The sequence below is a fragment of the Mauremys reevesii genome, linkage group 11 (assembly GCF_016161935.1).
Source record: "Mauremys reevesii isolate NIE-2019 linkage group 11, ASM1616193v1, whole genome shotgun sequence".
In the NCBI taxonomy this organism is placed as follows: domain Eukaryota; kingdom Metazoa; phylum Chordata; order Testudines; family Geoemydidae; genus Mauremys; species Mauremys reevesii.
The window spans coordinates 55553873-55579442 of NC_052633.1; the positions used below are offsets into that span (position 1 = coordinate 55553873).

The window sequence follows — 25570 nt, forward strand, 5'->3', positions numbered from 1 at the left end:
AATTTGGACAATTTATATCTTAAGAGCGCCACAAAAGCCCACTTCACTACTTTATACCTCCATAAATAGCTTCCACACTTTCCATCACAAATTACTTTCCTCTGTTCAGTAGAGAAGGATGAGATTTCTTCCATTGCGTTATCAATGCTTATTTTCTTGCTGAATGGTTATAAAAGGTCATCAAAATCATTGCAAAGTCTGGCCCTTTCAGACAATGCAGGACAGTCTGCAAAACCCTCTATTGATGCTCTTGGTAGGATATTGTAAGCAGGGTCTGAACGAACTCTCCCCTGACAGCTAGCTGGGGAGGGGGAAGAGACTTTAGGAGCAAACTCTATTTACATGAACATACCTACTGTGCATAGGTATCCAGTAGACAGGAGCTGTGTAGCTCCAAGTGATCAGCTTTGGCTGGTGCTGGGTTACAGATCACTTTAGTACTGAATGCAGGGGCAGTGACGTGGTGTTATCAATGTTGCTGTCTTTATTGTATGAGTAAAGGGGAGCAGAACTATTCTTAACCTGTCCCAAATAAGGAGGTCACCAAATTGTCCCAAATAAGGAAGTCACCCTCAGCTGAAAGGACTTTGTTAAGCCAGGGACTCAAATGCCAGACCCCTATCAAAGTAAGATAGGTGGTGACAGGTGTCCCAGACAGGAGACATAGACTCTCCCTAAGGGTCCTTGGTCTGGTTTAACTTGTTCCTCCCCACTGTAAATAAGCTCCATTGGGAGTCTTTTGTTACATTAAGTCCTTTACTTAATGAGTAAAGGGGCTGAAATCACTTGTGGTGGGACAGCATTTCTACTCAGCCTCCGAAAAGCTGAAATTACTAAGAGTTGACTATCACTGAGAGACTGACCTGCAGAGGTCAGAGCAGAAAGGCAGGTGGCAGCAGCAGGTGACTGATGGATGGCCAGCGGGTGCGGCTGGCAGGGCGGCCAGATGGCAGAGCAAGCCAGGTTAACTCACACAGATGTATGTCTGAACCCTAGGTCCTCTGACCAAGGACAATCACTTTGAGTGGGGTTTGGTGTGGGATCAGAGAGGGGCACCGTAAAGGAAATTTTGGTTGTGGAACTCAAGAACATGAGGCTGAAGGCGCTGCCCCACGCACTCTGGGCTGGGTGTCCTGCTCACAGTATTATGTTTATGAATCCTGCTTGTGGCATTTTCCTTAATTAATGTCAGATGACTTCCTTCCTTTCATTAAAAGTTTCTTTTCTACACTCAGACTCTATGCTTGTGAGTGGGGAAGTATCACTTCTCAGAGGCATCCAGGGGTGGGGTGTAATTTTCCCAGGTTACTGGGGTGGGGGGAAGGGTCAAGCTAGTTCTGTGTCCTATTGTTGACCAGGAACCCCTAGATATTCAACCCGGCCCTGGTTGCTGCTGGCTCCACCTGGCAGAATGGTTACAATATTGTGGTTATTTTTGTCTTCAGCCACTGAAAGATTAGCTCCCAGCTATCCTCCCAACACACATCACATGCTTACAGATCACCTGATGACTGTGAGTAAAATTCTAGTCCATCAGAATCAGGTGCAGGGAGTCTAGAGCAGTGGTTCTCAAAGCCGTTCCGCTGCTCGTTCAGGGAAATCCCCTGATGGGCTGGGCTGGTTAGTTTACCTGCCGCGTCCACAGGTTCAGCTGATCACGGCTCCCACTGGCTGCAGTTCACCACTCCAGGCCAATGGGAGCTGCAGGAAGGGCAGCCAGCACATCCCTCGGCCTAAGTTCTCAAAAGCAAGTAAGGGGTTAGGAGATAAAGAGAAAATATGGTGGTGGTTTGGGAGATCTAGGGGAGGGGTTGGAGGAGTGCAGGGACTCTTAAGAGCTAGAGAGAGCCTGGAGCACCCCAAGAACAGAGTGTGATTATTGGAGTTTGTGGAGTGGCCTGGAGAGGGAACCGGATGGAGGGGAACAAGGGATGGAGGGGAACCGGATGGAGGGGAACAAGGGATGGTTACAAGATACTGGAACATCCTTCCCATTGATCCACCATCCCTATTAGTCTCCTTTCTTCTGTCCCTCCCTACCATCCTCTCCCTCCCCAGCCATCCCCACCTTTCAACCTTTGCCACCCACCCTGGTCTTCATTTTCTGTCCTCCTCCCTCTTCCAGCCTCTTGGCCTTGTCATCAGAGAACTTTGGCAGCTTGGATGTCACAGGGGAGCAGATGAAGAGAGACAGTTTGTCTACTCTGTGGCACAGCTGCCCAGAGTTCCCAGGAAGAGAAACTGCAAGGGAACCCCCTGAAGGGCTGCTGCATATTTGACCTTTCTGCAAGGCTGCAATGACCAGCCACCCCCGAGTGACTTGTCACACTGGAATTAGGAGGCTGTTCTGAGCATAAAAGGCAGCATGAAAAATGGTGAGGTGATGAAGTGTTCATTAAGGCCAAGCATAGAGGCTTGGGTCGGGATGTATTAGGAGGTGAAGGCAGAGATGGAGGCAGGAGTGGAACTGCACAAGGTTTTAAAGGTGATGATGAGGAAATTACTATGGTTACAATGAATGACAGTAGAGCCCTGTGTGAGACTATATTTAATCCCGCTCCTGTCCTGCCCTGCAATAACCACTGCCATTCCCATCCGGTCGCACTCCAGAACTCTACACTGGTCCCACGTAGGGTTCTAACTGACAGTTTTCCCAGGCAGAATGCTAGCATTTGCTGCAAGAGGATGGAATCTCCATTTGATTTTGCCTGGGGAACAATTTCAACCATTTTCACCCTGAGGAGGTGAATTGATTGGCAAAAAATATGAAGTTTTGTCCAAACTCACAAGTAATATGGGGTTTTTTATGGAGGCCACAGCAGAAAATAGGAGGAACTATAGCTCTCTTTGATTCCTATTTGTTTCTGAACGTTTCATCTGTGAATGCCTAAAAATTAGAGAAACTGAAAATTCAGCAGCAAAAGACTAATCTTTTGTAATTTATAGATAGCAATAATGAAAATTTTAAGCTATTTTGTGATATCTTACAAATCTTAGGAAAATATTCATGGGCACATCCTATGTAACTATGAATTTTCTCAGATTTTTCTACAACAGAAGCTATTTTCATCAGCTTTATATAGTTCATATCTGTGGACTAATGATGCATGACTAAAAAAATAGAATAGTTACATTTACTTTACTACTAAAATGTGAGCCACGTATCAGAAATCTTATATGATACATACAGTAAAATTTCAGGCAACTACATAGTAAACTCTGTCTATCATATCAAAAACCTAAATAACCAGAAGAAGTGCCATTCTTTAGTGAAAATGATTTGGAAATGTTAAATGTACAGTGAAAGGCAGAATTGCAGTTTGCTACATTACTTCCTCCTAATTTCTCTAGCATCCAGTTGGCAGTATTGCCAAATTACTATAAAAAGATGATAGTTTTGCATATCGCTTAAACTTATGCAGTATGAGCTTCCTGTGTGATCTCTGGAACACTGAAACTATGCTAGACGTGCACATAAGACCAGCTTAGTCAGAATGTGAAAGCTCTAAAATCCTAAGTAAGCTAAACAGGAAACAAAAAACACAAAGGCATTACTTGAAACGGATCACTGCTCAGAGCTCTACTCTTGCATGACTATTTAGGCAGGTGAAAGCAAGGGTACACCAATGTTGTTCTGCTCCTGTCCTGACCTTTAGTACCTGGTGTTTGAAAAATCAGTTTGGTTATTCTTCATTTCATAGCCACAGCCATTGCTGATTATACATATGCTGTTTGAGCCAGGTGGTAGGTATCTGAATGTACACAAGCCACAGTTCAAAGCAGAAGGGATATTGTTACAAACTATATAGACTAACAGCAGTCTATTAAGGATACCAATTGCCTGAGAGTTTTTACAAACTGAAGTCTAATATTTGCCTGCATGACAAGTAATAAACAAAGGCCGAAGGAACATAAGATTCCTTCTATGGGCTGACAATTTCTAAGGGTGAGAAGGTGGGTAAGATGTTTTATCTATTCAGTCCTTTGTCTTTGCTAAAACAGCTAACAAGGAAGTGAATCCATGCTAAGCACAGTGTGCCTTGTGATATGAACATTAGGAACTGGAACAACTAATTTCACATAGGGCACTGAGTATCAGTCAGGAAGTTAACTGCTTTCATTCACCCCAATCTTGGCAGGAGCTAAGCAGACACCTAGAGGTGAATGGTTATATGTCACACTAAGGAGCTCCAAAAAGAACTTTCGGATGGTCAGTTGATTTTAGATTAAAAGAAATTTGTGATGACAGAGAAGGAGAATGCTCCAAAGTTTTGCTTTGCAAGAATTTCACTGAAAAAATAAAATAATTCATAAAAGACTTTGTGAAATTCAAGCAGCAATATTTAATGCTAAGTTTTGCCTGTATTTATCATATATTGGTTAACATTTTCCAGATTTTTTAACATTCTTTAGAAAGCAGGGAAGCCAAGGACTGTATCAATGTGGAAAATCAATCATCCTGTTGCCCACAACAGCTATCCCTCCAAGGCAATGGGATGGAAAGTAGTGGAGAAAAACTCTGGCTGATGTTGCCTACATTATACCTATTATGACTTAATGCTCAGATGATGCTTCCTATGCTAAAATGCCTGTGAAAATATAAACTCATTAGTCCCTATAGACAGGAGCGGTGCCAGGGTTTTTGCCGCCCTAGGCAGCAGCTCCTCCTCTGAGCATTCGGCGGTGGGGGTCCTTCCGCTCCACGTCTTTGGGGCACTTCGGCGGCGGGTCCCGTGCAAGTGAAGTATCCGCCGCCAAATTTCCGCCGAAGACCCAGAGTGGAATGGCCCCCTGCCACCAAATTTCCACCGAGGGCGGCAAAATGCCGCCCCCCCCAAATCCTGCTGCCCTAGGCAACCGCCTAGGGTCGCCAAGTGGAAGCGCCGGCCCTGCCTATAGAAAGACTTCTTGGACTGTATTAGCCCCATTTTATAGAGACAGAGAAGTGAAGTGACCTGCACAAGGCTACTCAGCAAGTCAGCAGTTCATTCCTCTGTACCATGCTGATGTTCATACAATACAGCAGTCTCCAGTACTTACATGCATATACACAACAATTTATTGCTAGCCATAGCATGCTGTCCATGTAAAAAGCTACATTTCCACTGAACAACTCATACTGCTTGTGACAGATATGGCAATTTCCTCCACAATCTTTGGGTGATTGTATTGAATTAAGTTCAAATGGCTTTGAAATACATTGTATTATAAATGCAAAGTTTATGTATTATGGTGGGATTGTATGCAATTTCCCTTGTGGGGAGATGTGGCCAGTGGGAAGTGTTGTGAGCTTCAAAGGACTATTTTAAACAACATGCCAAATAAGAAGGAACTTTTGGGACAACCCAAGTTAAGTAGGACATAGCAGGGAGGTGGTGAATGCAAATTCCCACCTCTGAACCCAACCTTCTGAAGCTGTTCCCTGAGAAGAGAACCATTTTCTGACTGACTAACTATTAAAGGTCTCTGAAGATCAAGGACATAAGCTGCATAAAGGAAAAGCTAACCTATGCATGGGGGTGCATGTTCTAAGTTAACAGCTGTTAGGAACTTGTAATCACAGAAAAACCTGTGTTCACCTACTAGGACTCTTGTTGGTATTGTGAGGGAGAAGAGGGGGAATCTTTGGTAGGCTTGTTAGCATGTGTGTAGGTTCTTTTATGTTTTTAATGTTTTCTCTGTAATGCTTTCATCAGAAGAATAAATGTGCTTGCTTAGAAAGGGCTGTGTGCTAACTTATAACTGTGGGGAATTATGACATTTATAGACTCTGAGGATAAAGCAAAGCCCAGATAGAGACCAGCTTAGGTAGTCTGACTTGCTGGGGAACTCTCAGTGTAGGCAGGGAGCTGTGTAGCCTAGAAAAATCCTGGTCAGGAAGGAGAGAGGGGTGGGCCTCTGCACAAGAGAGGAGCCAGGAGCCTAAAGTGGGTGCCTTTGCTGGACAAGGGAAGGGGAATACAGGTGCAGTTGCCCTGAACTGTGTCACGACTCACAATAGGAAATCATCATATTCTTAAAATTACATGTGAAGTCCCATTTATATCATAGCTTAAAGTGCAAAAAGGTGTGATAAGTATTTAAAAATAATCTTAATTCTTCAGAAGTTATGTATGGCATAAAATGCCTCTCCTCAACACCAGTCGCAACAGTTCAATGTGTAGCACAATGAAGATCTACATTTTGGAGTGACTTACGGTCATAAAGGTACACTGTACGAGGTGACACTCACCTTCTTGGAAAAAAGTTACCTTGGGCTAAAATTAGAGCATCTCTTGGTGCTGATTTCAGTGTCAGACAAAAGCTATGGATACAGCTGTACCTTGCAAAGTGGTCTAGATGTTTAGAGCGGAGTTATATGAAAACTTTATGTTTTACTGGATCAGACTCTTTTGTTGGCTCTCAGTTATATAAGGAAGAGTAAAGAATAAATTTCAGCTCTTCCTCCAGTGTATACTTCTCAATCCCAACCTATTTACAAGGTATATTACACTATTCTTACACTCCATATTTCTCCAGCCCAAATAAATCTGATTTTTAAACTTTTTATATACATATATTAGAAATGATAAAGCCAGTGTTAATGAAATTTGCATGTGCATAAAAGAAAATGTTATATTAATCCCAGCTTTTTTTTATTTTGGATTGTGTACCTCTTAGTTTGAGCTACTGTCAGATATTTTAAAGGCCAGTGTCACATCTTTGTGAATTAGGAGACAAAAACACACCAAACATCTTTAAACTAAAACTGTACTAAAAACAAAAAAAAGGAAAAACAAATATATGTTGATGCATTATTTAAAGACTATTTGACTTGGTTTAGCAGCATGCAAACTTGAAATACACTGCAAACATTTCTGTGATGTTAGAACTTTGTGTACTAAAAGTGCTAGAGAAGGAGTACAGGAATGTCAAAAAAAAAAGATAATGACATCACAGAGTAAAGGACTTTAAAACAAAAAGAAAGATTGTTTCACCATACTTTAATATATGGCTCCATAATGAAGGTTGCAGCCAGGTTCAATTAAAAGCCTTCTTCAAAGCACATCTCTCTTCTTACCAGCATTAGCTGGGATGAATTGTGACCAGCTACTCTCCATACAAGTGATCATTGCAGCTAGGTATTGAGAAAGCTGGGATATGCTGCCATTTATATTTGACATAAAGACAGTATAGAAATTATAGTACTTCTGGCACTTCAGCCCATGCTGTTTCTACCACTATCTCAATGGCTTCATATGGATGCTGAATAACATGAGGGAGAGGGCTGAGCCTTGTAGGACTCCAGTGATAAGGACCAGTTGCCACTCGGTTCTTTTTGAGAGGAAAGATATGATATGTTTCAGGATATTCCTGTTTATTCCTGCAGCCTCTTGAAGGACAGGAATATTGAGTGATCAAAGTATCAAATGCTATAGACAGGCCCAATAAGAAGTATAGATACACTGTGCTGCAAGGCACATAAAGAGTTAATGCAGTTCATACCACACCTGGCAGCAATGCCATCTATTTGTATCACTTGGGGGCTCTTACTTGAAAAGTATTTACCTATGTTGTAGTCTCTCGGTAGTCCTTGTTCCTGCCCACACCACAACACATGGCGTCTGAACTGGTTGGATGCCACCTTCAGGAAAAAGACAATGAAACAAAGGGAAAGGAAGAAAGAGTACGTGAAACTTCTCTATGGAGACAGGGTGGTTTGCTTTCTTCATTTCCAAAAGCTGGAGCAGCTCCCAGAAGAGGCTGTGCTGCTCCAGCTGAACTGAGAAGAGGAGGAGGAGGACAGGTCAGCTTGCTAAAGATTGTAATTACACTAAATTAGCGGATTCAGCACCAAGTTTGTGAAAAAAAGTAGTACATGGTCCTTGAAGCAGGTAGTTGGATTAGAAGATGATCCAGGATGTCCATCCCCATTATCTTCTGTGATTTTTTTACTTGATCAGACAATAAAAGGAATGTCTATACTTTCTTCTTCCCTGGAGAACTACCTTTAGAAATATTTATTTGGAGGGTCCATATGAAATAGTTTCATGATTGCTAAGTGGAAACGATTAACACTTCAAGTTAAAAATAATATTACCCAAGCTGTTCCCTTGCTGCTGTGTCCCCAAGATTTTTAGTTCCCTCTGCAGTGTGGAGAAGGCCTCCATAGTGAGAGAAACTAAGATATCGAGACGCCAACAAGCAGTTGATAGAAGTCAGGGGAGATCTGTTCCCTCCCCGCAAAATGTAGTGAACCTAAGAAAGGAAACTAAAGCCTGAGCTAAAGGGTCTTTTACTTTAGCAAAACAAATATTATTTATTTGTGCATTACCACAGTAAAAATGTGGGCACCACTGAGATTAGGGCCTCATTGTGCTAGAGGCTATACATATAATAAGAGAGACCATCCCTGCCCCAAAGAGTTACAGTCTAAATAGACAAGACAAAAGAAGGATTATTATCCCCAGTTTACAAAAGGGGAGGAAGAGCTTAAGTGGCTCGTGCAAGATCACACAGAGACCTTGTGGAACTGAGCCAGGATCACCTAACCACAAGAGAAAAGACCTTCTTTCCTCTCAAATTCTAGCCTCACCTGTATTGTCTCCTTTGTACACAGATAAGTTTGTAAAAAATTCTCCTACTATATGGTTGTTTTTGCAGCAGACCATAGTGTCACACCTCTAAATACCATGAGCCAGATCCTCGGCTGGAGTAAATGGGCATAGTTCCATTGACTTTAATTCAAAGGCCAGCTAGCACAACTACAAGCCACCCAGACCCCCAACCAATAGTCCTCCACGCCATCCTACTCTTCACCCTCAGTATGTGCCCTCTCAGAATTCTTCCTTGCTATATTTGCCCTATTTCCTACATCCCCATATCCATGTCAATCTACATTTATAAATATTTACAAATAATTTTTGAACTTGCTCTGTGTAGCCATGAAAACAGCTCTGCACAAATATTCAGCCAGCCACTTTAAATTAAACTGTTGTTGTAAAGAGCATTTTTCCACTATGGCCAAACATACTGGGAATCATACTCCTTTCAGACATGTCCAACCCCCACCTCAGGCAAACTACAGATAACTTACGTTTTTATTTTTCCCTGGTTGAAGCAAGCTTAACAGCTCCTACCTTACAGCTTTTAAGCATGACAGTCCTCTAGTTTCTCATCTTCAACTTGTTTCCTGACCCAGTGGCCTGGCCAAGAAAACATTACTTCTTCCTTTTCCCCCATCATGGCTCCTCCTTCAGCATTCCCCTCGTTTCTTCCTTTATAACCCTTTTTAACAAGCCCCTAGTTAACCCTTTCCTTGTCAAATTTAGAGTGAAGTATCACAAACCACCACCATGCTGCTGGCATATTCCGAATCTAAAGATGGTGTAAATGGTCATGGGAGGATCACCCCAGTGTAAGGGGTGTTCTTTTAATGTTAAAGAGCCAGGATAGCAGCTCTTACACCTTCTTTGCTACCAGTATAGGGGGCAGGATAGGGAACATGGCCAGGACTCTATACCATGCTGATTTCCTAGAGGCTATTGCTATAAATTAAAGCATCCTCATTTCCCTGTGCTGTGTGCCCCTCATCCAGAGCAGTGGATCTGGGCCCATGTCTAACTTTTACCAAACTTTCCAGACAAACTATAGTGGGATCAGAGGTGGCAAACACATTTTCAGGGAGAGAAGAGAGAGAGAATGAAAGGTACAGTCCAGAACATGCTGTCTCATGGTTTGGAACTGCCGTCACCATGCCTCAGATCTCCTGTCAATGCCCACAGCCAGGAGTGTTGACATAATGGTCCCTCTCTGGAAATGAAATGTATTAAGCCCTCACAAAATAAACAGATAACTCCTTTGGCCCTTCCAGATTCAAACCCTTCCTCCCTCATGGCCTCTACCCATATTTCAGGGCTAGAGGCACCATTTCTATTGGCTTTTCAAGTCCCTCAGAGCAAAGGAGCTCTCTGTCAGTCCCACCATGGACGCCAGGCCTCTTTGGAGAGAGCTATCCCATGATTTCTTCCTAGAACTTCAACTCAAAATCCTTCTTTCCTTGGGACAGGGTCTCCATAACTCATTTTCTTTGGGCTGTGCATGAATCCGGGCAGGCTTCCCCAGCCTACTGTCATTTTTATTCTTCCAAAGGAGAGCCTCCCTGCAGGTCACCCCCAACTCTAGACATTCCTTCCCTATTTCTTGACTGAGCTAAGAGCACCCCTTTATAACTTTAGCCAGTAGTCACATAACTCAGGCACCTGGGCGCCCTTTCCCAATTTGGTCTGGTGATCTTCCTCAGAACTACATGTTCTTAAAGGGGCCATGACTTAGAAGAGGGTCCCCACTACTCATAAAGGAGACAGGTCATCTTTTTTTTTTAATAGAGCACTTTGAGTTTGGGGGAAAACTGGGCTTTTAGGTCCCAGCTCATCAAGGTACTTCAGCATGTGCATAACCTTATGCATGTGAATATTCATGTTGTTATGCACATGCAAAAGCATCTTGCAATGGTGCTCCTGCATGTGCCAGAAAGCAATGGACAGAACACAAAGTAATCCTTAAAACCACGCAGTGGCTACCACTGCTCCATAATGTTATGGCTCACTCACTACAGAACAGTACCTCCTATCAGATCTAGAATATGTATTACATGTTTACTGAAATTTTAAATATGGTATTAAGTTCTTTATATTATTTGAATAGATTAAAAATAGTCAGCAGTGATTTTATGAGATCAGCTTGATAATAGATCCCTTTATCCTTCCATTCTAAATATTTTTTCCTTCTCCTTAATATTCAGGACAGGGTGCACATAAATCCCCCCTGAATCACTGGGAAAATAAGCCCCTAAATTAATGACTGTTGAACCTCTTCCAATATAAGCATTTGAAAGAAAGATACTTAAGGGAAAAAGAAAATGACTTTTTTCCTGATCTTTTGAAGACTGAATGATTTCCCCCCATTCTACAGAAACAGATTCCAGACTAATTTTTCCTACTAGAGGCTTTAAAGTATAAAACTCATCAAACATCTTGTCCTCTGAGACAATGTCATCTAAGTTCAAAGGATGTATAGCCCTGCAAAACTGATGTCTTATTTCAGAGCTAACGCCTTAGCTTTCATTGAATGTTTGATTTGATGAAATTAAACCAGTTTTTACATATTCTCTAAATATGAAAAAAAAATTAGAAGACACAGCCAAATCTCATAGGTCTCTGGAAAACATTATATAGTATAGATATATATATAATAAGAATATTCAACCAGAGGTAAAACATTCTTTTCTATCCATTTGTGCCTATCTTTTTTCAGGATAGATTTATAAGATACTGTTTTTTGCAGTTACTTTTTAAAGATTCTTATGACTGAAAACAAAAGTCATGCACATTATTCATTTTAATTAATGTTTTTCACAACAAAATATCAAAAAGAAAATCTCTGCATTAGAATCAGGTTCTGGTATAGTGATGGGTAAACATTAAGGAGTTTGGAGATTTTGTTTGGTCTGTGTTGCTAAACAAAAGTCATTTGGAAAACCTCAACATAACAGACTCCATTGTCTGAATTTTAGTAATACTGACTGAAGTTAGGCTTTTCTCACAATATTTCCAGACTTTTGAGGGTATTTTAGTTTTCTGTCTCAGCTGAAACAAGAAAGTGCAAAAATAGGTGTGTTATAGATCCATACTTCCTTTTTAATGCATTGCTCCTAGCCATGGGCTAGGTGTAATGAGGGACTAACCCCACCTCCACCCTGAGGTGGAATAATAATCCTTGATTAATTGGTTTAAATTGTAAATTTGAATAAAGAGGTATTTCTTTTTTCCCAGCCTCACCCATTCTCAGTGATATTTTTCAACCCTCTTGTAGCATGTGATGCTTCAGGACACTATAGCAACAGGAGAAAATTAGATGCTGTAGGAGATTTGAAAGTCTGTCAACTCTGAACCAGCTACTTATGACTTCACCCTATAATATTTGTGTTTAATGATGGAGTGTGAGATTTTCAAAGGTACCTAAGTGCACAAATCCCAGAGATTTTCAGTGGAACTTGCATTCCTAAATCACTTAGGCCCAGATTTCAATGGAAGTTAGCTTTGAGGATCTGGGTTCAGTCAATGATCATATTTATACAGTGACTTTCATCTAGAAGATTATGATCACACATACAGGAGGCAACACCATAAATACACCATAAACAGTTCTAACTAACTAACTTTTCTTAATCCTTCTAACTCCAAGGTGGGTAACCCACTGATTTGGTCTCTTGTCTGCTCACTGGACTCCAAACCATCACCTGCAGCAGTCCTGCAGTGGATGCTTCTTTCCTTAGTCTCACCAAGCCTGAGTCCTAAACCCAGCTGCCTGTCCCCAATCTCTAACTCTGGATTGATTCCTTAGAAACTTCCTTGAAGTGCCTCTTCTTGGTCCTTTTCTTATTGGCTCCAGCATTCAAGGTAAGAGACATCCAAGGCTCAGATTGAGCCAATACACATGGCACAGCATGCCAGGACCTCTTTCATGCTGTCCTTCTTGTTCTCCAGAATTAACTCTTTCACTTTTAAAAAAAAGTATCTAGCCCTTATAGTTCCGAAGATAAACTCAGGTCACATTTTTGAGGCTAAGGAATGCAGTGATGTCTGCCTGTGCTGAGAAGCTCAGAGAATAGTCCTAAGAAGTGAGATCTACTCCATGGTGGTAACTCAGAAGTCCAGCAATACTACTTTCAGTAGCAACATTGTTAACTCACTGCTCATCAAGGTATGTAAGGAAGAAGAAAGAGGATCATGTTATGCAGATCTGCACAGCATGCCACAAGATACAGCTCCTTTTTGGCAGCACCAGTGAGTAGGCTTGGGAGAAACCACTATTTCCTCTTTACCTGATCAAGAAGGAACCAAGTCCATGGAGCCAAACACTAGGACATTTGATTTCCTAATGAGCAAGGCAAGGTCAAAAAGCCCATCAGGACATATTTGCCTCCATGAGAAGAAGACACCCGAGGAGCCCAGCACACCTCACAGATGTTTTTATACTCCAATGAGGGGGAGATGAGCCCAATAATCCTGGAGAGCATGCCTAGCCTTATTTTTAATAATTTACTGTGTATGGCATCTCCTTTGCGACGAGCTTATTTTGTGGGTGGCACTTAGGAGAGTACCACTACTCTTCTGTGTTCCAGTCAGACCCTTGGAGTCATCATGTCTTGCCTTTCCTAGGCTGAACCTCTCTCCCTCCCTGTGTGCCAGAGATCTTTCTGCTCACAGAAGATAGCTTCTACATTTCCCAGTTCTCACATCAACCTCACCAGTCCAACCCCAATGCTGCAGCAGTTCAGCCCAGGAAAGAGAGTAATAGCCCTCACAGAGTCAATGTTGATAATACTTAGCATGTGTGATGGGTGGCCCTTCACAAACAACTAACTTCTCTCAAGAGACCTGCATCCTGCTTTCTGGGCAGGAAGTATCATTATAGGAAAGTCTAGCAGCATCTCCAGAGAAGTGCTGACATTTCCAAGTCCCCTAGTTGAAAGGATCTGAACTGCTCGAGTAGGCTAAAAATAGACCAGCATTACTGGTGGCATCTGTGACCCCATTTTAGGGCATTTGATTTAGTATGTGGAAGATAAAGTAAAATACTACATGTTGGGGGCATCCTAACAGGTGCATTATCATTTTTTTAGTTGAATGACACTTCCATTCTTATCTTTCTACTTCTTATCTGAGAAACTGTTTTTTTTTCTGTAATACTTTGCACTTCCACAGTGGATTCCATTAAAAATAACCAGACAAGCAAACATTTACTGACCCACAATATTTGACTGTGCCACAGTATTCTCTTTACTTAGAAGGTAAATATATCACAGAATTTTTACCTATCAAGGCTGGGGCTTGTTACATTATTTTTAAAATGGTGTCTCATTAATAGGACCTTTCATGAACATATCCCAGAGTATTTTGCAAACATTATTTGCCGGTAAGTCTCAGGATACACATGTATTGCTGTAAGGTGAACCTAGGAGTCCCATCCCATCCTCCCTCTGGAAGCACTAGACAACACTCTCTCTACTGTAAGGGATGTTCTCAGTTCTGTTGGTGCTCCATGTAAGTTTGAAGTCCATACAAGATGTTGCAAATGGTATATGTCTGGGCTTCCTAGATTGGGCAAGGATGAAGGCCCACCAGAGAGTCATTACGGTCAAATTTTGGTGGAATCACCAGCTGGTTTTGTGTGTGTGCTCTTTTTATTTAAGATGTGTGTTAACTAGGAAATTACTGGGACAGTTTCCACATATATCTTTGTATTTATACTTGGCAATGATATTTTATTTTTATTTATTTTATTTCCAAAGAAGGGTTGCCAGTGTTCCTTGTCCCCACATATACTTTGGAATCCTGTATAAATCTTATCCCCATCTTCAAGTCACTTTGAGTAATGATTTGCTATGCCTCTTCTGCATTGATGCTGCCTCATAGCAGAAGGAAGTTTGCTGGATATACGATTTGGTCATATTTTAACATTATGACAAAGTATTGAAAAACTTTCTGTAAAATGCAAGTAACAAATAAATAATACTCTGATTAACTTCCCTCAGTGAGTGGCTATATGCATTGTGCCCCACAATCAAGTTATAATGTAACAACTTTTTGGATACATATTTTGAATGCAGGATTTGTTCCTTATTTTCTAAAGCAGTTTCATATTGTTTGATTAATTACTGAACATGGAGATAAAGGGAACTTTGAAATTCATACCTTGGAGTATTAACATGTACTCAGGACTAGATGTAAATGTCTGAGAGAAAAAAGATCTAATGAACTCTTTATTGGCAAAATACAGTATTACAGCTGCATGGAATTCTAAATGGTTTGTAGCTAGCATGTGACTTCAAATCAAAATAACCATAGAGAAGCTTACTTACTACATGGACTTTCATTCAGCGTTGATAACCTCTTCTTTTGGGCACTGTAGAAGACATTTGGTGTGCTAGAAGTTGTAGCAGCTAGTCATTTCACTGAAGTTTAGTAGATTTTAGTAAGATTAGCAAATTGGCCAGGAAAGAAGCAGTGTAGCCATACAAGTACTTTTCTTGCTGGAAAATTACAACACCATAAGTTTTCATTTTCCCTGATGTCTTCCCTGCCATAATAATGGCTTCAGGATTTAAATCCTTTGCTGTTATTGTGACTTCAAAGCCTTAAAACTGCAATTGAATGAAGCAGTTCATCTGTCATTATTCAAATATGAAGCAATTATGATGAAATAAAGATAGAATTCCACTGAGAAATACCCCCAATCAATTTTCACTTATATTTAACTAGAAACATAAAATGATACTTAGACAAGTAAGTTAGGTAATAAAAACTAGGAACATAAAAATATGAATTGCTGACCTATAACTTATTCATTTCTGAATGTTAGAAGCCCCGTAAATATATTTCACAAATATTGACAAAAGTCTAGGCTTAGCATGGAAAATTATTTCTCGGCTGCTTGGAAAAAGTGACCAACTTCTGTGGGTACTAAAGCCAGACCCACAAAGGGACTTCGGCATTGCAATGCTCAGCACTGACCATTAAGCACCTGGGAAATCACCTAAGCTCCCTGTACAATGTATGGGGAGAATTAGGCACCTTGGAATGTGATGCACAAAAGCCAGCACACCAGGCAGGGAGCCACCAGAGTTAGCCAATAGGAGACACTGATGAGAAGGGTGTGTCCTAAGCCTCCCCCCTCTTAGGGAGTTTGGCACCTACTTCTGCTTGCAACCCACAACTGGGTACCCCTCTCCCAGAAGCAGGCAGCTCAGGGGCCTAAGTAATTTCTTGCAACTAATGCCACATAACCTGGTAGGGGAGGAGGGGAAGAAAAGTATCTTATAACCTTTAGCTCAGTTTTTAGGGTACTCACCTGGAATGTGGAAGATCCCAGGTCAAGTCCCCACTTTGCCTGATGAGAAAAAGGGATTTGAACAGGGAGCTGCTATCCCTCAGGTGAGTTCCATAGCTACTGGACAGTAGAATCATTCTCACTCACGTTTAAATTAATATTTAATTAAAATGGAACTCTAATAGGAGAGATTGAGAGTACCTCACATCAGAATATCCCATGGACTAATGGTATTTGGTACAGGCACTGATTTGCACCTCTGATTTTCCCAAGGCAGCTAGGGAGAGCTATGAAGCCAGGTTTCAGAGGGACCTGAAGCTGCTGTAGAAGAACAGGGCCTCCAGTGATTCCTTCATTGTTTATGCACGTCTTGAGAGATGAACAACTTCAGGGGACTGAACTCCCTGTTTGTTCTGGAAGGAAAACTCTGCCTTCTGTCACCCTCTATCCTTCCAATTACAGTATCTGGACAAAATTCTGCAAGTTGAACCTGTGCAGTTTCTACTTCCCCAGGGTTTTTCAGCAGTTGTGCATGATCTGAGCCCAAGTAATTAAGGAAATCTACATAAGAGTAAATTGTCCTGTTCAGAGAAGGATGACACACACAACTGACAGACTCCTCTTCTCTTTGGTATGAGATTCCCAAATATTGTCACAAATCTCTGTCAGTCCCATGGCATTTTTTTCAACACTATCAGAGTATTTTTTCCCTCCTGCATCTTTAGAACCTTACATCTTGTAGTTTAATTTGAAAATATAATTTCTTCCAACCGTCCTAAAATTAAATCTGATCACAATTAAAATCCAGTGGTACTGAATACTGAATTTAAAATCCAAGACATAATTAGCTACAAGCATTTTGGGGTGTATACAACTAATTACCTTAGCACATAATTAGTTCTGATTTTACTTTGACAATCATAACTAAAATCATTTGAAAATGTAGTTTATAACCTTCATTTCTTATACAACAGTTTTTCCACTAGATCTTTTCACTGAATAATATGTAAAATACTGACACCTAATGTTAACTTTCAGTATTATTCATTTAATAAAACTTTTGTATTGAGTTTGTTGAAAATATTTAAAATTAATTGCTGAACTGTAATTTTACTTTGGTAAAATCTTTATAGCCTCTAACATTTTAAACATAAGATGTTTGAAAACATTATGGATAAGCAGACACTGAATATATATAAGAGAATGGGGGTTGTATTTATCCTCAGGATTCACTACTGGAAGTAAGAGTACAAGTCAGAAAAGCTGAAGCATCATGTGAATTTTGCTGTACCAAACTTCACTCAAATAGAATATACATCTATTTACAAAGAATTAGCTAGTTAATGTTTACCCAGATGTTTTTAAGTGCCACAGAAGGGCAAAGTATATAACATTCATTAACAAATTGTTTTCAGGTCATCGGTTGAGCTCTACAGGGAACAGGAAGAAATTTTCCTTCCTCTCCCTGCACGTAGTCCATGATCCAACAAAATATTTAGGCACATGCTTAATTTTAAGCACATAAGGAGTCATATTCAAGTCAATGTGTTGAAAGCGATGCATATTCTGAAGTACTTTACTAGACTGAGACCACAAACTTGTATCTCCCAGTAAACCAAAGGGACCAGTACCTGCTAGTGACTGGTCTTCTAATAGTTATATAGGACCAGATTTCAACACTCCTACTTATCCTGAGTAGTCTACTTGTTGAGTAGTCCTGCTAAAAATCAGTTGGACAACTTGCTGAATAAGGTTTTGCTCAGCATGAGTGGTGGTGTCAGAATCTGGCCTTTTATTAGTAAACTTACTAAACATTATGTGGAGGACAAATTGTGGTTACTCCACAGTATTATCAGCAGTGTGGTTGCTTCACAGGTGCTAGCAGAATTTCTTTTATGTTCTATGCCCTACATCACATTCAGTAATTCTTTTCATTCACTATACTAGATGTGCAAGGGTACTTTTCTAATTTCATGACATTATATGCACTCAGTTTTTCTCCCACCTACAGAATATCAAGATTTGATAGTGAAAATACCTGTCCTTTAATCAGAATATGCATCGCTTTCTGATAGAGGTGTGTCAGAATAGATGGGGGTGTGGAGGGCATGCCTAGTGCTTTGGGAATCCTACTTTATGGAATGGCTTTTACCATCCAAAGCAGTTTAGTCCAAAGGCTTCCCCCACTCCTCTTTTGGCTTAAAATTCCAATAAAAAGAAGCTCTGAAGTAGCACTAGAGGCTATTTTCAGGAAGTATTGACCAGTATGTGAGATGTGATATTACTTGTTCTGTTTGGCATACCTGTGAATTACAGATAATCACATACACCAGGGGTCGGCAACCTCTGGCATGCAGCTTGCCAGGGTAAGCATCCTGGCAGGCTGGTTTACCTGCTGCGTCGACAGGCTCAGCTGATTGCGGCTCCCACTTGCCGTGGTTCGCTGCTCCAGGCCAATGGGGGCTGTGGGAAGCAGCGCGGGCCGAGGTATGCGCTGGCCACGGCTTCCCGCCACCCCCATTGGCCTGGAGTGGCGAACCATAGCCAGTGGGAGCCGCCATCGGCCGACCTGCCAATGCGGCAGGTAAACTGGCCTGGCCCAGCCCACCAGGGTGCTTACCCTGGCGAGCCGTGTGCCAAAGGTTGCTGACCCCTGACGTATACAAAGTTCTTGTCACATGAGAATATTTCCCCATTAAACTTAAATCAGTTTTTAAACTGATTTGATTGAACTGAGGCAAATCCCTGTGTGGGTGCTCATATTTGAGTTTAACAGTAGGTTACCTTCTTTTTGTCAGACAGTGGGGTGTGGCCAGCCATACCTAGTGGTTTGAGCACTGGACAGTAGATGGATTGCAGGACCAAAGTCAAGAAATCAGAGCAGAGGGTCAGAGCCAGGTTACCTGGAATTAGACAAGACGGGAATGGGGCTGGGTCCGGGTCCGAGTCCGGGTCCAGGTCCAGGTCCAAGACAGGCGCAAGGATCAGAACAAGCAAGCAGCTGTCACAGGTAAATACTTTGAACCACCACCAAGTTGCTGCTGCTGGGTTTAAGAATGGTCTACTGACTTTTCCCACCAATCAGGCAGTGTAGCTAATCATGCAGCCTACTATACAGGCCAGCTGTACTTGTTAGGTTGCCTAGAGACTGGTTCTGCTGAAGGTCCTGATTCCTGACATCTTTAACTTAAGCCATTTCCTAACTGACTTCAGCTAAACCAGTTAATAAACCTTGTTTAAACCAAAGTAAGTGTTTAAAATCACAGTTATATAAACCAGTAACTTTCTCATGTAGACAAGCCCTGTCTACATGGGTGCAAATATATTACTCTCCTTGAAGGTCCCTCCCTTCATGCTGCTAAAGTGGTGTAATTGGCTGTATTATAATGAGAATTCACCACTTTGGCCTTCTGAGTGAAACAAAAGCTCAAACTGTTTGCACCATTTCAGATTTCTCAAGCACCAACTAATGACTTTACCAAAACAAGCAGATTTTCTTTTTAAAATGTACCTATGATTTATTTAAACAGAATTGATGCCAATTAAAACTGCAAAATAGGTTGCAAACTTTTGGTACATTACTGAAGTAATAAGCCTAATATTTCATTCTTTGTTATACATCATATTGTTATAGTACAATGATATTTTATTTTTTTTATTTATTGAAGTCTTCACTTGTTCCTCTTCTCAAGCTAATGGAATGAAACTATAAAATGTTTTAGAAAAGCCCCATTAAAATGTACAGATCATAAGAACTTGTGGAGTCAAAGTCAAAGCCAAGAGGAAATATTAGCTTTAATAAAAAGTACAGTCTGTTGTAAATAACTATTCAATCACCCCCACCCCCTTTTTTTGTTGTTGTTGCAAATTGCAGTGAATATAGCCTAGTCTACTAGAAGGACAGAATTGCTCAGAAGAATAAATGCATCTTAGTCAGAAATAGATGAAAAGATACAGCTGAGCCATCAATAAAATCAGGATGGTATAGCATTGTTTGCTGCTTATTTTGCAGATGTAATTGCAGATCCCAGGATTTCAATAAATCTGTGTACATCATGGAAAGAATTGTAGAGAGGAACTGGGGCAACACGAAGAGCATTTGGTTCTCGCATGTCACACTGCAAAAAACAGAAAAGGAATGTTTAATAAATTAATGTCACTTCAAATGTATTTGTCACAACAAAAAGCTCACCTCTTCCTTGCCTTGATGCAATAACACGAACGAAAAACCAGCCCACCTTCTCTCCCTAAAGTCTGGTTACTGCAAGTTTGAGGAAGAGAGATCCTTTTGTGTGCTAGAAGCTGGGAATGAGCGACAGGGGATGATGGATCATTTGATGATTACCTGTTCTGTTAATTCCCTCTGAGGCACCTGGCACTGGCCACTGTCGGAAGACAGGATACTGGGCTAGATGGACCTTTGCTCTGACCCAGTAGGGCCATTCTTATGTTCTTATGTACATCTTTAAAGTTGAGACAATAAAGATACAATGAATAATGGCATATTACTAGAACCTAGCTGTGGGAGCAAGATTCTGGTCCATGCTGCTACTTCCTTTACACCTCTCTGGTGAAGTAAAGCACCTCCAGGGAACATCCCCAATGCAGAAACAACATACGCAGCCCTACACACCCTCTCCCTTCTGTGCAGCCCCTGCAATAGGGGGTGTTATGGGGAGTGTCCAGAGCACTCTGAACTCTGGCTATTCTGTGCTGCAGAGCTGATTTATGCCAGGATCTACATCGGCCCCTGAAGCAGCCCAGAATTAGGGAAGCACTCATCTGGCAAAAAGCCATCTTTGCCCCTCACCCATGGGCTACACTTTTTGTGCTGTGAATTCTGAGAGGCACAGCACTGAATATGGCCCATATTCTCGATAAAAAGTATGCACAAAATACAGTCGTACGTTTTATAATAAAGGTACAAAAATGCCACAAGACTTGCTGTGATTTTGAACTTAAATATTTTGCTGAATAGGATAATCTCCTAAAAATGAAACATTACTGCGTCCCAATGACAAGGCAACAGCATTATGCCCTATGCCCTCTTAAAAGCAGTAGTTCCTGGAATTCCTTGGCAGCACCAAAACACATAAGTGTATTCTGCCTACAAGTATTGCCCTTTGGAAATGCAAGTCACCAGCAGAAATAGATCTACTATATCATTTATATGGCATTAGACTATCATCCCGCCAGCACTTCTAACCTCCAAACACAACACATAATACCTTACATTCAGGCTCTGATACCTTCACTTTTTTTGACCTGTGCTCACTGGTTACCAGCATGATTGGCTTTCAGTTGCCTTGCTATCTGAACTCTAGAATATTTCTCTAAGGAGATGACTGTTTTTTACCTCTCCTATTGTATGAATTACTAACAACAAGGTTCTGGCTTTTTGCAGATCATTAAAGGAACTGGTTTTATCTGAGAGCTCCTTACTGAGTATTATACATTTTGTAGTGTTTTTGTAGTCAAGTTGGTCCCAGGGAGAGAGACAAGGTAGGTGAGGTAATATCTTTTATTGAATAGAAGGGGAAAGCTTTTGAGCTTCACAGAGCGCTTCTTCAGATCTAGAGAAAATAGCCTTTTAGGTTACTAGTAAGTGTCAGTTAGAGGAAGATGATCTTGTGGTTTAAGATATCGGGTTTGGGTTCAAATTTCTGACTGAGCCACAGGCTTATTGAGTGACTTTGGGAAATGACTTCACTTCAATGTCTCAGGCTTCCCATCTGTAAAATGTTTCTGTTTCTTTCTATTTAGATCACAAGCTCATTGGGGCAGGGATGGTCTACTATGTACATAGGCAGCACCTTCCACAGTGCAGCCTTGATTAGATTAATTTTTCAGATTCAGTTCTGGAGAAAAAAAACCAACCCCCCCGCCCCCCAAAAAAAAACCTGTTTCAGGGTCAACCCAAAACACATTTTAAAAAATATTTCAATGAATTGAAAAAATTAGAAAAAAATGGTTTCCATTTTAGGAAACTTGAACTGTTTGATTTTATATATATATATAAAAGCAAAGGAAATGAAGGGCGAGATTCACAGGGAGACGTAGGTGCCATTCACAAAACAAAGAGGGTGTAGTGATGCCCTGCTTATACTGAGTACTTAGGGCACTAACCTGAGAGAGAGAGAGAGGTTTAAATCCTAGCTCTAGGTCAGGGACTTGAACCCAGGCTTCCTATAGACCAGATGAGGGCCCTAACTACCATGCTACTGGCTATTTTAGGGAGGGCCTCTCTCAATCTTTCCTGTTGAAGCTATTCCATTTTGTATAAATAATTAAAGCTGTTCATGGGCACATGACTAGTACTCAGGTGTCCCCATCTCCTCAATGAGCACCCAAGCTATAGTGTAATTTTCCCTTACTGGCACGACCTCCTCCTCCTCCTCTTTCAGTTTTGTGAACGGTGCCTACTACCCCTTGTGAATCTAGTGCCCCCCCCAAAATCAAAATATTTTGGAAATATCAAAATGAACCACTTGGACATTTCTATTTCTTCAACTGAAACAATTTGCCAAAATTAGCACAAATTCATGAAATATTTCAATTGACCCGAATCTGCATTTTTCAGGCCCCCCCCCAAAAGGTTTCAGCCACAAAATGTCTCCCAGCATTAATGCTATTCTCAGTAAATGATAATAAATCAGTGCTGTACAGAACATAGAGAAAAAGAATGATGGTCTGGGCAGCCTACAGTCTAGCAGATGAGCTATAAAATGTGGGTAATAACATCCACTTATATACATTTCTTTCAGAGCTAAAGATGAATTATGAAAATATTTTATTATTCCATTTATTCAGTACATAAAAATCTGAAGGCTTTTCTGAATTAGCCACACCTCTTCAATCAACAGAATTAGTCTGGAAATCTCAAGATGTCCTTCTTGTTGAGATTCCTGGTACTTTCCAAATGGGTTGGAAATAGCCTTCCTTTATAGTATGTTAACACTGAAACGTTTCATCTTGAGTGGGAGAAAACAGAGCAGTGGTGTATGAAACCACAGACTGTTTGTTTATGGGGTCTGTGGGGAGTGAGAAAGAGGGGAAATGTGAAGTGAGGGGGAAGTTATCCAAACATTTCTAAACCTGCAAAAAGAGTTTGTTCAAGTTTAGGGTAAAAAAAAATCATATTCTTGTAATCTGAATATTTGGTAAAGCTTCTCTTTTATTATAAATAAGAAATTTATCCTCTGTAGGCCTGATCCAAAGCCTATTGAAATTAACCGGGGTCTTTCTCAGGTCTTATATGAAATTATACAGGAATAACAACAAAAATGATTAACTCAGTGCAGTAGAGTCATAAAACAACGCATGGGAAAATCAGCAGCCGAGAAGACTGATTTACTCACAGCTACTCCTCTTTTTTCCAGTTCTTTAAATACAGATTTGATTGGAACAGAAAAAACTAGTGTGAGCTGGCATCCTCTTTCCTCAATCTGAGGTGGTGTGATTATTTTTACAAAGGGTTTCTCTGGATTTGCTTTATCCTCACTGTAGTAATGCTTTATCAGATACTCCAAGTAACCCGTTAGCAGAATGGATTTCCTTCTCAGTGCTTTCATTGTAGTTTGACCAAAGACCTACGAGGAAGTAAATAATTAGAAAGATAATCCATTGCTGCAGCTGAAAACAGAAACAATAAAACAGAAACCTTCCAAAGAAGGATGAGGCCATTTTTGTCCTTTTCAATAATTTTAATTATTTCAAGAGCCACACTATTCTGAGGCCTGGATTCTTCTATCTTTAATAATTAAGTATTAGCTTTCTCTGTAAGTAGTGCCACTAGAACCGAGTAGTAACATGCTACCCAGTATAAATGAGGGTAGCAGAACTGAGCCTTAGAAAATACAAGACTATGTACTTTAAGGGCCAGACGTAAAGGGTCTCCTTATCTGCTGCTGCAATAGTTCTGAGCACATTTACCTATGCACATGGGAATCTGAACACACAAATCAAGTGGCTAGTAGGGCAGGTATCTGGTTTGTGAATAAATATTGTCCATAAATACTGCAGGTTCCATAGTGCCACTACAATAAAAAATATGGGTGATGGACCAGGACTAAGAATGAAAACAGCAGTTTCAAAAATCATGGGTCAGGCCCTGGAACATCTTGATATTGGCTTAAAAACCATGAGGGATTTTTTTTTTTAAATAATACATTTTGAGTCCATTTTACTTGCCTTCTGGTCTTTGGAGCCTTTAGGATTCATGTTTTTAAGCTTTTCCCCACAACCACGATGTTTGAAAAAAACCTGTTTCTTTCTTCTTTTCTATCTTTTAAAAAAAGGCTCTTACATGACTCCAGGAAATGGTGTTTTAAGACAAACTCCACATTCCACAAGACTCATGATAAAATTCTAATAGGTGGTGACACTACTTAACTCTGTTGCCACACTAAGGGGGACAAACAGTATTGCCAAAATCTGTGAGGAATGAAAAGGAGGCATGTCGCTCTCATTTCCCCCACTGGCAGGGCATATGGGACGGCTCAGTTAAGGAGGACAATTGAAAATATGATCTTAAGACCAAGTTTAAAAACAAAACAAAACACAACATGTTGTTTGTGCATGTTGCAGGGGCAAATGGCAGAATGAACTTCCAAGTACTGATTGTCTCTGAAAACCAGGTAGTTAAATCTAAGGCCAGATTCCAGACCCTACATTTTAATTTATGTCATTGCAGCTGATTGTGGCCTCTAATGATCGCAGACTCAAAAATCAGACCCTGAGGGAGAAATTTCAGAATAGTATTTAAAATCATACTACATTATAATATGAAAATAAAGTGATTACAGGAAGAGATAGCCAAGAGATCCCACTTAATTTACAGTGTGCTGTCTGGAGAGTCTGAATATCCATAGGCCATTGATTCCAATACTATCATGGGCATGGAGTAACCTGATCTAAAATACAGCTGAAATGCCATATCTCTTGTATGCAGTGGTGTGCAAGATGCAGCTGGTCAGGCACAGGCCTTGCAGGGAGATACTACTGCAGTGGAGGTGGATATAGAATATGAAAGGGGAAGGAATGGATCAGCACCACTATGAATGGAAAACCTAAAACTAGAACCATTCCTGTGCAGGAGGTATACAAAAGACTTTGCTGGAGCTACTGGGTTTACAGGATGAGCAGGATTCTTGTTCCCTCTCTTACGTTTCTGGTAGAAAGCCTGGTTACTCAGGTTTTGTTCAAGGAATATTTGCCGTCTTTTTCAAAAAAAAATTTTTTTTTTAATGTGGCCATGGAGATCTTCCCACCACACGCATTTTAATCCACAAAAGGGAACAACTAGTGCCATAATAGTCACTTTAAGCATTATTAAGGCTTCAGCACTTGCAGTTTTCATTGTTTCCATTGGAAACACTGCCTTCTGCTTAATGTGTCCCAGTGCAGGATGGCATACAATTTCACAAGCCATCTCTTGCCAGACATGGAAACTATTCTGTTTCCCACTGTCCTAGAGCAATTAGCACTGGGAAATCCTGTCGGTGCCAAAAGGGTAATGCAGGCATGAAAAGGGGAGTCAGTGGAATACGATCAGCTATCGCTCTTTGAGACTCCCTGAGGTGGGCTAAATTACATTCACCCACACAAACTGGAATAGTGACAATCTGGGTCATAGCAGAGCTGCTTTTAGCTTATCTCTAAGGTCACTTAAAGTTTAAAAATATATTGAATGTTTAAG

The 25570-nt window shown here is 40.8% G+C and overlaps 2 protein-coding genes across 24 annotated transcripts in view; both read right to left on the reverse strand.

Annotated features, from left to right (window-relative positions):
- The window catches only part of ARHGAP15 (Rho GTPase activating protein 15), a 464338-nt gene extending 448380 nt beyond the window's left edge, over positions 1–15958 (reverse strand). For 4 of the 6 annotated variants that reach the window (XM_039495671.1, XM_039495670.1, XM_039495679.1 and 1 more), the window contains exon 1: positions 14906–15167. In XM_039495671.1, coding sequence (XP_039351605.1) covers positions 14906–14920 — 15 coding nt within the window. In that variant the 5' untranslated portion in view covers positions 14921–15167. Of the gene's footprint in view, positions 1–7548; positions 7586–14905; positions 15168–15894 lie in introns of those variants that run through there. The other 2 variants (XM_039495675.1, XM_039495674.1) reach the window with 2 other exon arrangements.
- Positions 15959–19650: 3692 nt separating this feature from the next.
- The window catches only part of KYNU (kynureninase), a 135652-nt gene continuing 129732 nt past the window's right edge, over positions 19651–25570 (reverse strand). For all 18 annotated transcript variants that reach the window (XM_039495117.1, XM_039495114.1, XM_039495115.1 and 15 more), the window contains 2 exons: positions 23232–23462; positions 19651–19991 (listed from right to left, as the gene is read on the reverse strand). In XM_039495117.1, the coding sequence (XP_039351051.1) occupies positions 19875–19991; positions 23232–23462 (348 nt within the window). In that variant the 3' untranslated portion in view covers positions 19651–19874. The remainder of the gene's footprint in view (positions 19992–23231; positions 23463–25570) is intronic.